The sequence below is a fragment of the Protomyctophum bolini genome, assembly GCF_963924005.1.
Source record: "Protomyctophum bolini genome assembly, chromosome: 7".
Lineage (NCBI taxonomy): Eukaryota > Metazoa > Chordata > Actinopteri > Myctophiformes > Myctophidae > Protomyctophum > Protomyctophum bolini.
Window position 1 is genome coordinate 39172622 of NC_137868.1, and position 14455 is coordinate 39187076.

The 14455-nt window shown below is 41.9% G+C and overlaps 2 protein-coding genes across 2 annotated transcripts in view; both read left to right on the forward strand.

Moving 5' to 3' along the window:
• Window positions 1-13436, forward strand: part of lpcat3 (lysophosphatidylcholine acyltransferase 3) — a 29663-nt gene extending 16227 nt beyond the window's left edge. The window contains exons 7-13 of the mRNA XM_080769026.1: window positions 86-194; window positions 410-496; window positions 2101-2267; window positions 8196-8343; window positions 9599-9754; window positions 10312-10442; window positions 10935-13436. Coding sequence (XP_080625152.1) covers window positions 86-194; window positions 410-496; window positions 2101-2267; window positions 8196-8343; window positions 9599-9754; window positions 10312-10431 — 787 coding nt within the window. The 3' untranslated portion in view covers window positions 10432-10442; window positions 10935-13436. The remainder of the gene's footprint in view (window positions 1-85; window positions 195-409; window positions 497-2100; window positions 2268-8195; window positions 8344-9598; window positions 9755-10311; window positions 10443-10934) is intronic.
• Window positions 13437-14081: 645 nt separating this feature from the next.
• clstn3 (calsyntenin 3) overlaps window positions 14082-14455 on the forward strand; it is a 38895-nt gene continuing 38521 nt past the window's right edge. The window contains exon 1 of the mRNA XM_080767498.1: window positions 14082-14292. Coding sequence (XP_080623624.1) covers window positions 14281-14292 — 12 coding nt within the window. The 5' untranslated portion in view covers window positions 14082-14280. The remainder of the gene's footprint in view (window positions 14293-14455) is intronic.

Genomic DNA, 14455 nt, shown 5'->3' on the forward strand with positions numbered 1-14455 from the left:
TCAGCACTGCAGAGACGAGCCCTTTCTGTCCACCATATTGACATCATTAACCTCTCTTTGTCACCTCCTCTCCTCTCTGTCCCAGTGTTCTACCTGCCATGAAACGCTTCTCCCTGGGTCTCGTCTGTCTGGTTATATATACAATATTCAGCCCTCACTACGAAGACACCTATATGCTAACAGATGAGTACGAGGTGAGAACTGTTGAACAAGTCCACTTTTTAATTCACACTCTGTGAAGTAGTACACTTTAGTTCTATAACGCTGAGGAAATGCAGGCTGGATGATACATTGGCGAACACTGTACTCTTGTACACTATGATCACTTGCACTCACTGATGAATATCCTGTTCAATGGCTCTAAATGTATTTTGTTTCTAATGCCAAGTACCTGTATCTTTTCAAACAGGCCCAGCCTTTCTGGTATCGCTGTGTATTCATGCTGATCTGGGCTAAAGTTATGCTCTACAAATATGTCAGCTGTTGGGTTATAGCGGTAAGTTGTTTCTTGACTTTAGTCTTTATTACTTTTTTATTACTTATTATTATTATTATTATTATCCAGGGATTTAGCTAGAATTCATACTTTGAATGCTCTCCCTTTTTGGGGGGAGCCAGTGTTATTGTGGTGGGTTGTCCCTTTTCATCAGGCTCACCTTTTTGATCCAATAACCAATGATTCCGCCGCTCTGTGCCAACATTGTGCCAATTGTGCTGCTTAAAAATTAAAGTTAACGCAGCCCAAACTGGAGGCAGTTCAGTGCCATACACTAGGGGCTTCCCATTACAATCGCAGTAAACATGCACCACTAGGAGCTGTCTAATACAAACAAGGTATACGCACACAGCTAGGCACACCCAGTACAACCGCAGTCTACTACACACACACGCCTATGGGGCTACCCAGTACAACCACAGTCTACAAACATGACTACGGGAGACTGTCGCCTAGGGGCTGCGCCCATTGGCCTAATGGTCCAGGTGCATGCCACATATAGGCTCTGGCCTGACGGCGTTCGAGTGTTCGAGTCCCGTTCATGACGACCTTTGCTGCTTGTCTCTCCCTGTCTCTTCCTCCCTCTTTCCTGTCTGTCTTCACTGTAACTATCAATAAAGGTACAAAAGCCAAACAGAAAATCATTAGTTGATGCTTGGGAAGACCACATCTCATTCTCCCAATATTAATTTAGCTGTCTCAACCTCACTCCTCTAACCTCTGTCACTGGTTCTCACTGTCTTGACAGAATACAATATTTGCCTTGAATAACAATAACATAACCTCGGGACCTAATATAATAAGCTTAGAAACGGAACATTGATACAATCCACTAGTTGAGTATCTGTGCCCCAAATGTGTCTGAATGTGGACACTAGGCTAATTTGCCTTTTAAAATATACTACAGGTCTGCTTTGCATACCACACTCATTGTGCACCCATTAGAGTTGTTATGCGAATCACCACACCAGGCTTTGCATACCTTTCCCATACATTCCTCTTCTGGTAGATTTTCTATGGCACACCTTGATGAAGATGTGCACTGCAGTTTATCTGGTTCTGGAGACTAACGGTGTGACTCAACTAGTCTAGCCTTTAAATCCTAATGGTTTTTATTGGTTACTATTTCTGTGTCCAGAATAACATGTCTGTCTAACCATAAAATAATCATGCCATTGTCTCTCATTCACTCTTCTCAGACTTAAAAACAACTCAAACTGTCCAAACTCCAAAAAAAGAAACTTACATTCTTGTTGGCAGCATAAATATTTGGCCTATCCATTTGACACCCCACACACCCAGTTAATGTAACTAGGTGAAGGAGAGAAGGCTACATAAACATCATAGCTGAAATGTCGGCACGTCAAATAAATGTAGCATTTTTAGGCATTAGGAGGTGCATGGTTTGGTATCATAGCCTTAATTCTATCATGTATAGTGTCTGCGGTATATTACGACGCCACCATTCACCCCTGACCCACTCCATGGTCAGTATCAAATTCTGTCTCATATATTTTGCTCCAAACCACATTGCCTCTCCCCGTGCATGCCAGTTGCTGTGCACATCCAGTTTGACTCGACTGTGCTGTCTCTGCGTGTTTCAGGAGGGTGTGTGTGTACTCGCTGGCTTGGGCTATAATGGAACCGCAGAGGATGGAGAGCACAAGTGGGATGCCTGTGCCAACATGAAGATGTGGTTGTTTGAGACCACGCCTCTTTTCACCGGAACTATCTCCTCGTTCAATATCAACACCAACGCCTGGGCGGCCAGGTCAGTGTCTCGTACCAACTGTCTCTGTCTCTCCCTGAAGGCTCTCTCTTTCTCTCCGTCTCACCTCAACCACCTGTCTCATTTGAGTTGTCTTACCAAAACCCCCTGTCTTTCTGTCTGTGCCAGGTTGTTTTACAGTACTGCAAAAATATATAATTATGAACTACTTGGTTGGTAACTGTTAAACGCAGGGTAAGGAGATGTCATTCATCGTGTGTTGTAGGCAACATCTCCTGAGTAATGAATAACCACGCCTCTTGGCTAGTTTTCTCTCTGCCACATAAACATAAAAGGTCTCTCATTCACACAGGCTCACAGTGTTCAGGAGTGCACTGTTGCCTCACAGCAAGATGGTCTTGTGCTGCTCAGTGAATGCCTGTTGTAGTTAACAGTTTAACAGTTGCAAACATCTCAACTAGTGAAATGCAACAGCCAAAGCATTGATGACATGCCAGGTGACGATGTCAAACGAATGACTGTTGGTATTCCTTGTGAATGACTCTACAACATGGACACCTAATTGGACATAAAATAAATAAATTAAAATTCTTTTTTTCCATACTGATAAGCTTAGCTAATTTAGTGGAATAAACTATTGGCTGCTAAATCAAGACGGTTGCATGCGAGCGACTTTGATTTTTTTTTTAATTGGTTCATGTATCTGTCAAGTTTCATGGAAGTGATGTTCCATGCACCGGCAACTATAGTTGTGTGAATGTTTCACTGTGTAAAGCCAGGCTAGGCCAACTCAAATCTAAATAAAAAAAAGTGGCGGTGAAGGCCACTGTCTTTATGACAAAACATTGTGGTTAAAATGGTCACTGATGTAAGTAGTTAGTAGCCCTTATGACAAAGTGCAAGTTTAAAGTAAACAACATGACTGACTACAGGGTAAGTGGTCAATTAAATGGTGCCAAGAAAACAAATAAGTGCTAGGGGCGACCTGATGGCAAAGCAATTAGGGCACAGACTGCACCACACAATGCCCAATCAGTGAGGCCCCAGTTTGATTCCTGGCCAGCCGGATCATATGATTTGCTGAATGTCATTTCTCTACTCTCCCCATTTCCTGTCTCTCTTCAATGTTGCTTTTAAATAAAGGCATAGAAATGCCATACCAAATACCCAAAAATACTTTAAAAAGGAATGAAAAAACAAGTAAGTCTGAGGCCTCATTCACACTTATCAAACGCCGATCAATCAAATGTTTGGTCATTTAGGCCACCACAATGCTTTTCTAATGGGAGTCACATGGTTTGACCAAACATTTTTGTTTGATGGGGGGGAGGGGCATAACACCACCAGCAATCGGCGATCAAACACAAATGTTTGGTCAAACCATGTGACTCCCTTTGGAAAAAGCATTGTGGTGGCCTAAAAAAACAAAAAAATTACCAAACATTTGTTTGGCTGTGTTTGATACATGTGAATGAGTCCCTACAAAGTAACCAGGTTTGCAGGTACACATGACACCAAAACTAGCATTCGTCTAAATAACGTACTTGGCATCTGCGGACAAGCAAACGGGTAACATGCGTCTACATTATATACTGTACATGGCAAATGTGAACAAGTAAACATAGCATATCTAGATAACCCAGAATCAGGATTGACGGTAGCTCAGGAGGTAGAGTGGCTGCTTGGTAATTTGGACGTTTCTCAGGTTTGATCCATGGTTTAGGATCAAAGTGTCCTTGAGCAAGACATTGAACCCCTAACTGCTCCCAATGAGCAGGTTGGTGCCTTGCATGCTTGCCTGCAAATGTACGTGTGACTAATGCACATTGTAAAGCGCTTTGGATGGAAGGCATTATTGCACCATTTACCATCTATCTGAGAGGTGAGGTTGCAGACTGCGACAGAAGATATAGGGAGTGAGTTTGCAGTCTTCTTGACAGATGGGAGAGGTCAATCCAGCCCGAGAGCCAGGAGGGAGAAGTGTCTGATAGTGAGACACGGGAGGAAATGTGGGAGGATTTGATCCTTGGATCACAAGAGGCTATTTGCTGCATTTAACTAAAAAGCCGTTGGTGTTTAGCTTGCTGAAATGGCGTTTTATGGATGATGTTCCTACTCTTGTTAGCAGGGAAATAGTCGGAGGGTTTTTTATTCTTGCTTTAAAAAAAATAGCAATTCATATTATATTTTCAGTTGGCGTCCATGCATTGTGAACCGTTGAGTGAGTTTAGTTCTCTGCCCACCCCACTAGAACCGACTGTGACCACCTGAATAAATCATTACATAGTATCAAGTACAGTACTTTTCAATCCCCAAAAAACAAAGAATAGTGAATGATTTAGTGCCTGAAAAATAGGCTGTACAATACATACTGTATTGAAGTTATAGTCGTATTGTCATCAATCTTAACGTTATCACCTAAAAACAGGTTTTGTTCGACCGTTTTATTTTATTACTCGAGTGTATATATACGCAAGTATATGTTAAATCAGACCCCTCGGCACCCTCCACAGCCCAAATGGAATGTTCCTCTATTCCAATTATTTTAATGTTGCAATCGGACTGATTCGACTGCCAATCTCTCAGTCAAATCATGCAAAAGTTTTACTTTATAATGTACCTTATACTGTACTGTCTGCAGGGGTATTCATCTAGATTAGTCCGGGGACCACAACTGTAGAATGATTTTGTATGGGCGGCCACACAGCGTGCCAGCTTTGCACGTACAATTTGTGGGTTCTCAAAGTGTATTTTGTGCTTAAACAAATATTTATGTATAAATTACATTTGTGTACAGTTATACAGGTATATGCTACCTTAGAATATAAGATAAGTAGCCTTGCCGAGCCATGAGGACCATAGGGCAGGAGCCTATCTCCTGTTTGTGTAGCACAAGTACACCCCCTGGACATGACACTAGTATATCGCAGGGACTTAAGGCTCTTACATAGTCTGGATTTTCGGTGGTGAGGTGACCACCGAACTACAACATGACGTCACGAGCCGCGGTGAAGAGCAAACCACCGCCATCGCTCCAGCCCTTCTCTCTGTTTTTACTCACCACCGCTCAACGTTATTTCAGCTCCGGTGGTCAGCTCACCACCGGAGTGGTGGTCACCTCACCGAAAAACCAGACTATGAATAGGCCTCTAACCCCAATCCAACCCTTGGTGCTGAGTGCCAAGCAGGGAGGCATTGTGTCCCATTTGAGTCTTTGGTATGACACCGCCGGGGATTGAACCCCGACCCCCCAGTCTCTAACCACAAATTCACTGAGCTGGTACTTAGAATAGATGTAGACCTATTTGACAGTGCATGAACATAATTGCCTTTACATTAACGAGCATCAACGAACACCAGCTGAACACACACACACACACACACCTTCCCTCTGCAGTGCTCTAGTCTAAAATGACTGGAGTCTGTCTCATTTCTCTCCAAAAGCCCTTGAATTTGATGGTGGGATGACTAAGGAGTGCTGTGATTTAGTAATCTCACACTTCATATCGCACACATCATACCTGTAACTTTCATTAGCCCTTTTTCTTTTTTTAATTCTTTTTTTTTTTTAATTCTTTCAGGGGCCACAAGGGGCCACCCTGCGGGCTGCATTGTAGTGTGGCCGTGTGTAGTTGGGAACATTTGGGGCCAGGCTTATTCTGTATTTATCTTGTTACGTCCTAATTTATCTATCCTGTATTTCATTCTTATTTCTCTACTCTTACATGTGCCTGTCCTGCGTTTCATTCAGCTGGATTTCCCCACAGGGATCAAGTAGTTTTATCTCGACTTTCGCACCTGGTCTGGTCTGTTTATGGGGGCTGCCGATGAGATTACAACCAATTACATCACTACTACTGTACTCATGATCACATTGATGGAAGCAGGAGCCACTTCCAGAATGGAGGAAATGTTGCTATGACAATGTCAGTCAGTTTGCAATAATGAGTGAGTAGTTGACTGAGGGGTCAATCATCTATAGCTTCTGTTTTATCTGGCCCTCCATAATTTAATAGCACGATCGTTTACCTGTAAATATAAACTTCATGACTTTTTCACACTAGTATAGTGACTCATGAGCCAAATTAGAACCTGTGACAAGTCAGCCTTTGTGTCGTCTATGGTTAAGCACACACCTGTTTCACCGGGTCACCTCACTCATTTGGACATATTGTCACAGTACAGACTACAGAGCGAGCAGTCATCCCTAAGTGCACACTTACAATGTCTGTCCTTGGTCGTCCTAGATGCTAAACGGGACTAGTTATTTTTAGACTAGTACACTTTACTACCAACTTATAATTTCTCTGGCACACATTCAAGCCATTTTGATAACAAAAGGACCCAGTTACATTTTTGGATAAACATTACCTTCGTCAGGACTAACAACATAGTGTTTATTGTGCGTACATCACTGTTACGCTGACAGAGGATACATTGTTGTGGCCATGATAACAAAGGTAGCTCTTTCTGTCTAAATGGTACAAGGATATATTCACACACCAACCAATTTGAGCTGAAGGTTTACATGGGAGTTTTTAAACAATTTACTATTATTTTCTTAGTTTCTTTGCTCCATGACACCAAAGTCGCAGAAGAACCCTCAGTGCAGTCTTCATTGTTGATTCTCAACCGTTTTAATTTCAATTTGATAAACATCCCATGGACCCTCATTTCTAGTCGTTATGCCAATTAATTCCTTAACGCACACATTTGTATGTGTTCTCACTGCTGTTGTATCCTACTGACACACCTGCCAGTAGCCCCCACTGGGACGACGTAGGCTAGAGCCTTCGTCCTACTCCTCCCACCCAACACACCCTGCTGACGGGTGCTGCCACAGCCCGTAGGAATACATGCAGTGGTGAATACCACCCTCCCCGCCCGGCATCTCTCCCCTGAACACGGGCCAAAATGTGTTTGCTCAACCAAGCCGGATGTACCACGGTGGATTCGAACCCACAACCTCTGGTAGTGGGCAGGAGTGGACTTGGACCCCTGTTTTATACAATTAATTTTCTTTATGTCTAAGAACATTTATATTGTTTGTCTATAATTTGGCCCATAATGTCTTTACTGTAGGTGTAGACTAGAGATGCATGTTATTGTACGTTCTCTAGTTGTGAAATCGCTCGTACAGGTGGTAATGGTGAAGATTACCTATCAATAATTTAGTTGGGAAGCACATTAACATTCAGAACCCAAACTAGACTTCTTCATTGAACTGACAAGCGGTGTGGTTCTGGATAATCAAGTTCAGATGTTTCCTGTCATCCCAGTTGCTATGCAACAACAGCTGGCAGGTGAGAGGAGTGCAAGTTGATAAGTGGCTATGGGGGAAGTTGGTAGAAAAACCCATTAAGTGCTTATTGGTTGGCTGTCCTTGTACAGTACAGTACAGTACAGTACAGTAAACGGCTCTAAAAGCACCACTTTTCTGTCATGTTGCACTCATAATACAACAGAATTGTGTTGTCACTGACTGCATTCGGTGTAACTGTCTCTTGAATTATGTTTAATTGGATGATTGCAATGAAACTGACGGGTTCACAGCCGTAACCTTTCTAGGCCATGCAATCTTTCTACTTCACTAAACTAAAAAGGCAAGCAGGTAGAGCGGGCCTATTTATATTATCAGTGGGAGTATTGAGAGTGTGAGATTATGTGCAGACTGCAGAATATGTTTTCTGGTGAAATGCTCTTTTCTGTGACTTGCATTAGATCAGATGCAACTACACTATTTTCTCTGGAGATAAGCAATCAGCTGTAAGTGCCACTGTGATGTCGGCATGAGCTTGTAGATTTTGTTCTTTTTTGGCACCCTTGTGCAGTGGGGCATAAATTAATCTTTCGGCTTCTCTTCTCATTTATCTCCTGTCCTCTGATGCACTGATCTGTGATCAGTGATCGGCGTAAAGACCAAGTGATGCCGCTCATGTCATGGCTTGCTTCTGTTGTTTTATTTTCCAGGCATGTGTTCAAGCGGTTGAAGTTCTTGGGCAATAAGCTCTTATCTCAAGTCCTCACGCTGGTGTTCCTGTCTATCTGGCACGGCCTGCACTCCGGATACTTCCTCTGTTTCTCCATGGAGTTCATTATTGTCACTGTAGAAAGACAGGTATGTAACAGAGCAGACAGAGGCCAGTCCTTGAAGAAGGGATTGGTAGCTTTGCTGTAGTGTTGTTTTCGTCGACTAAAACTAAGATGAAAAATGTTCGTCGACTACCTTTTTTCACTGACTAAAACTAAATAAAAACAAATCTATGATGACTAAGACTAAATATACTGACAATTTCGTCAACAAATAAAAACTAGACTAAAATGTTAGGAAGGGACTAGTCACTAGTGGACAAGAGATCCAGTTTTATGCTGGGTTGCATGCTGAAAATAGCAGATCTACAATCTCACAACGTTGTGAGATTGTAGATCTGCTATTTTCAGCATGCAACCAAAGTGTAAAATATGTCATTACAACAACATCAAGGCCTGTCAAAACACATTTTAGTCGACTAAATCAACTGTAGATTTTGTCGACTAAAATCGTATGACATTTAGTCGTTTAAAACTAGACTAAACACTAGAACATTCCAGGTGACTAAAATGTGACTAAAACTAAGTGAAAACTATTCAAGAGACAACGACTAAAACTAAAATAGAAATTTGCTGCCAAAAATAACACTGCTTTGCTGAACTGAACAGTAATTCCTTAGGTTATATGAGGAGAACAAGAAGGCTGTGTGTGCAACTGTGCATGCTAACATGAAAGTTGAAGCTCACACATAATTAGCCCTGTGAAGAACTGCGTGAAATCTCTCAGTTGACGCACTCAAATGAGTCTGTCCTCCAAATCTCAATTTCATTGTGTGTTGCCAGATTTGCAACCACACAATGCAATAGACAAATTTCTCAATCTATCTGAAATCGGGACACAATGTCTGACAATTTATCATTTGACTTTCAAATTCAACCTTAAGAGATGCCTTAAAGCAAACCAAACTTTGTAATCAAATATCTATCTGCTCAATTTGTCACTGCTCTAATTTTTATTCATATTATATTATAACATAATTGTTTTGTCTTCTGTACTATGTTGGTATATGTAATGTACTGATAGTTATAAATCACCAATTTTAACGACCTGCTCGGGGACTAGAGATAAAGAAAATTGCTCTTTGCTAACTCTGGCTCATTGACACTCAATGTCAAAACTGAAATGTTGAATAGTGTGCACTATCCCTGGTAAATAAATAAATGTTTTTAAGTGGCACGAATCAACTTTTGAATCATAGATCATAGTTGGTTACATATCCTTTGTTATATTTGTTTACGTCTAAAACTGTCTGTGTGTGTCTGTCTGTGTGTGTCTGTCCCAGGCCCAGGCGCTGATAAGGGACAGTCCGTCGCTGAGCAGGCTGGCCAACAGTCCTGCGTACCCTCTCATCTACATAGTACAACAGTTTATACACTGGCTCTTCATGGGCTACCCTCTAGTAGCATTCTGCCTCTTCACCTACGACAAATGGCTTAAGGTACGGTACCTCAGCAATTGCACTACAAGGGCCGATTCATACTCCTATTTTAGAGCCTACAATGTGACGTCATTTGAGGTTCGGGGGGGGGGGGGGGGGTTCCGTCCTAAAATTGGGTCTTCGGTGCTACTGAATATTTCTGACGAGCCAAAATCATTTTGGCACTACAGCGGTAAAATAGGAGTATGAATCGGCCATTAGAACACACACGATGGACTAAGTCTGCACAGTTTAGTTGTGTGTGTGTGTGTGTGTGTGTGTGTGTGTGTGTGTGTGTGTGTGTGTGTGTAACCATTGTCAACCTTGAGTCAACATTTGAATTTATTATTTTACAATCTAAGCACAAATTGCTTGAAAACCAGTGGTTGTAGACAAACACACAGAGTCTCCAGAGATAGACTCTTAGAGATAGATGCTAGTTATGCTATCTTAGATGTACAGTATTTTGATTAAACATGCAAGACCATTGTCATTACTTCTAAGAAACAACGGCACATGGTTGTTTATGCTTGTGTGAGGAAAAACCTTTTTAATTGTCTGTCCACTCTGTTTTCCAGGTGTATTCGTCGGTCTATTTCTGCGGTCACTTGTTCTTCTTGACAGCCTATTTAATCATACCATACCTCCGTAAGGCACTGGTGCCCAGGAAAGAACGGACTGAGAAGAAGGAAGACTAAACTTCTACCTGGTAAACAAATGATCACAAACCACCTGTTTTTGCCAGGTGCTTTTCTTTTCTCTTTTTTGACGCGAGTGGTACTCTTTTACCAAATCCCAGTCCAACGTGAATTGATAGCTGAGTTACAACCAGACGGTAACGTTATAATTAACGGTAAACGTTAATCTGTGGTGGTCCATCTGTAATGTATTTTGTCCAGGCTTTGATTGGCACAAATATTTTCAAGATAGCCTGTACTTCTTCTTTACAGATATGATTGTAATGCTGTGACTCTTTAAATTTGAGGAAAAGCCCAGATTGTTGCAGCCAGGGTGGCTCGTCGTGGTTAGTTAGCACTGTTGGCTCACAAGTCACAACAAGAAGTTTGGTTTGAACCTGACCATGGGCTCTCTGTGACTCTGTGGAGTTTGCATGTTCTGCTCGTGATCACGTGTTTTTTGTTTTTTCCCCGAAACTCTGTATTATGTAATGTTTTGAATGTCACTCTGTTTTCCTCTCCAGGTCGCTAGCTGATTATCCACCCAGGACGCATCTGAAGGGAACTGTCTTAACAAGGAACAGATCAGAAAATATTTTAAGGCCTTTAGTAATATATATTATATGTCCGTGTAAAATAAAATTCTTTCTATATATTTTTTTGTGTTTAAAACAAATGTGGGTGGGAGTTTTTACAAACATTGGGAGAAAACGTTTACAGGAAGTGACCGTTGTGCCACATGGGTAATCGTGAGCCAATCAGGGGTGATTTCCTGTTTTTCTTTTGTTCATTTCTTTCTCTTTTTTTTTTTGTATGTGGGCGGGGCACAAAGAACTTGAGAGACTGAAGTATTGTGTACACAAAGTTTTGCACTTGCCAGTCACGGGTTTTGAGTCAGTCGGTAATGACTCTTTGTAATTTTGTTCTGTTTTATTTCCCTCTGTCTCTCTAAACTCATGTGCTCCCCACAGTCACTCATAGTGAACCTGAACAGGGCAAAAGGTTCCGGCACAACAATGTATTTGGCACTTTCAGATATAATAATAATAATAATAATAATGACATGCATTTTCTTTGCTTGTTTGGAAAAGTAAGGTCTGCTGCTCTGACGGGGAATGATAATATTGGGGATGGGATTGTGGCACTCACTCGCAAAACGAAACACTGTAAAACAACACTGTATACTAACACTCAACAACTCAGCTCAAAAATGGCCTTGTATTTCAATGAATGTTTATACATTTATTCTGGTTTTCATTTGATTTTCTTTTTTTTTTTCGTGATGAGAGACTTGATTTTATATAGCTATTTTAGGAGGTTTTATGAGGAAAAAAAAGAAAATTTTGTAGCTTTGGATAAGGTTCCATCAAAGGGTTTTTCATTGTACATGTCCTGTTAATCCTCTTTATATGGACTTTTCCTGCCAACCACCTTATAATCTCTGTTTGCTCTTTGTCTCTCCTACAATAGTCCTCAGCCCTCACTTGCACTGATCTGAAGGAATTCATCTAACTTACTCTGCAGTGGTTTACATAGACCATAATACCTTGTGCTTCTACAGTACATAATACTGCTTGCTGGCTAATAATGCGCTGGCCTAAATATATGTTCACAAGATACTAAACGATAAGATGGTCATTTAGACGGTTTAGATGAAGACCTTTCAGTTTTTGTCACCTTTTCCCACTTCTGTAAAAGTACTTGCTGTCATGGAATTTGCTGTGCATCTTCCTTTCCTTTAGGAACTAAATGTCCACTTGCATGCAATTTAACTCCAAATCAAATAGTCAGATTGAATTGCCATGAAATATGCTGATTGCATTCATGGTTCATGTTCCCCTAGATGATGAACCCTATTTATTTAACTGATCCCATCACCTTTTAGTGCCACCCTCGGACCAAAATGTCAACTTTGCACACTACTTTAAGTGAATATGCAACCCCCTCCCCCCGTGGGTGGTCCAGCACAGTGGGTACTGCTATTGGGGGGTACTTGTAGAGCTTTTTAAATCTTTTTTGGCAATAAACGTACCTTGCAATGTATTCTTAAGGTAACGCTAAACTGGAAACTGGTCTATGTAAACCACAAAGCTGCTTCTCTTCTGAGCAATTGGAGCTTCAGTTGCATTTCTAACCGGGCACCACATGACACCACTGGCTGTTATGGAGGAGAGGGGCATCTCGGTCTCCACTACACACCCAATCCAGGGATTCAAACCCACATCCCACATTTCTAACCTCTCGGTGACCACTGCTCCCCCGAGTCACTTCTAATCTCAGATCTACACAAATGGAGGGCTGAGAAGCTCTTTTAGGTACCCTGGGGTTTGTCTACTATATTTAACTGGAGATCATGAAACCCATTTAATTATCACCATCTTTTTGTATCGAGTGATATGCACTGTTTTGTTATGGTTAATATCATCAGTAGCGCTCTGACCGTTCATCTTGATTTGTTTTTCTTTTTTTGTAAGAAGTTGGTATGAATATAGACTTGGTCATCTCATCTTGCCACGGGAAGGATTTTCTATTGGTCCTGGATGGTCTAGTCTAGTCTGAGAGGCACAGTATATGTGAAGGGAGAGCCACAACTCTGCTTCCCCTCTCAAAAAGAAGGGTTCCATTAAAAATATATACCTTTTTCTTATTTTGTTATTTTTGGGGAGAATGTGGGGTGCACAAATTGTGAGCATATCTGAAAAGGTCATCCATAAGCAGAGATTTTTCATATATTTATTTAAACATGAAGCTGTATGTATGTAGCCCATAAGAGTTTTCGTCCAAATGGTGGATCACTTTCTTTTTTTTAATGTAACCCTTCGATTTGCAGAGACGTGTTGCATCTCATTGTAGCAACAACCCCGATTTTAATATTTATACATTACATCAGTGATTATTAATTGATGTAAAGTAATTGTTTCAAGAGACTACTTTTTTTGCCTTATTGCTACCAAATGTAAAATAGAAAAAGGAAAAAAATGGGGTGGGCGGGGTAATTTTAAATACATTTTGTAATGTTCATTAAAATGCTGGATTTAAAAGAACGAGCAGTTTGTGTGTGTGTGTGTGTGTGTGTGTGTGTGTCTTTGACTTTAAAGTGTGTGTGTGTGCGCCATTCCCGTGCATTGCCCTCCATCTGTTTGACAGGAGCACGCACGGCACGGGGCAAGAGTGGCGATAATATGACGTAATTTTGCAGTCTGGGGCAGTCAGACAGTGGAAGGATGGAGGGACCATGCAGGAGGGAAGGGAAGAGGTGGCAGTGCCACTGAAATGTATAGTCTCTCATCCCGTACGTCATTTATCAAACAAACATCGCCGGTATACATTAACGTGCTGCCTCTGAAATGAATGATTCTGTTGGGTCTAGTCTGACTCGCCTCACTCCACCCCGCATGCATTCAGCGGAGTGGAGGGGGGAGAAAAAAAAGCAAGAACAGCAATTTGGCAGGGAGCTGTTTGGCGAGGGAGGCCTTGAGAGAGAGAGAGAGAGAGAGAGAGAGAGCAGAGAGAAGGACGCAGTGTGGGCGGGTTGAGAAACGCCGAAAGGGGAGGGAATCGACGCCCAGCGTAATATTCCCACCGCCCCCCCCCCCCCTCCTCCTCCATCATCATACGTCTAACCGAAAACAAGGGCATCGCTCTCTCTCTCGCTCTCTCTCGATCTTCCGTCTACACACTAGCCTTGCATTAATCTAGTCAGTGTATCGTTTTTTACGAGCATCGCCCTGATAACTAACAGAAAGAAGCAGGACAGTTGCGTCACCTGTGGTCTGGTGTGTGTTTGCTGCCCGTGGGGGACCAGCCAGGGGCGTGAGAGCAGCGGATGCTGCGAGGAGAGCGTCGGGTACCGAACGCATCATCACCATCATGCTCGCCACGGTAATGTGAAAATCCACAACGTTGAATGTGCTCGTTTTTATCCGTTATACGTCTCTGTGACATACTTAACTCTGTGCTAAGAATATTGATAAGCAGACGTTGACCCCCACTCTTCGCATGTGGTATGTCTGGGCAATAGCAAAACATTGAAAATCGATTGATT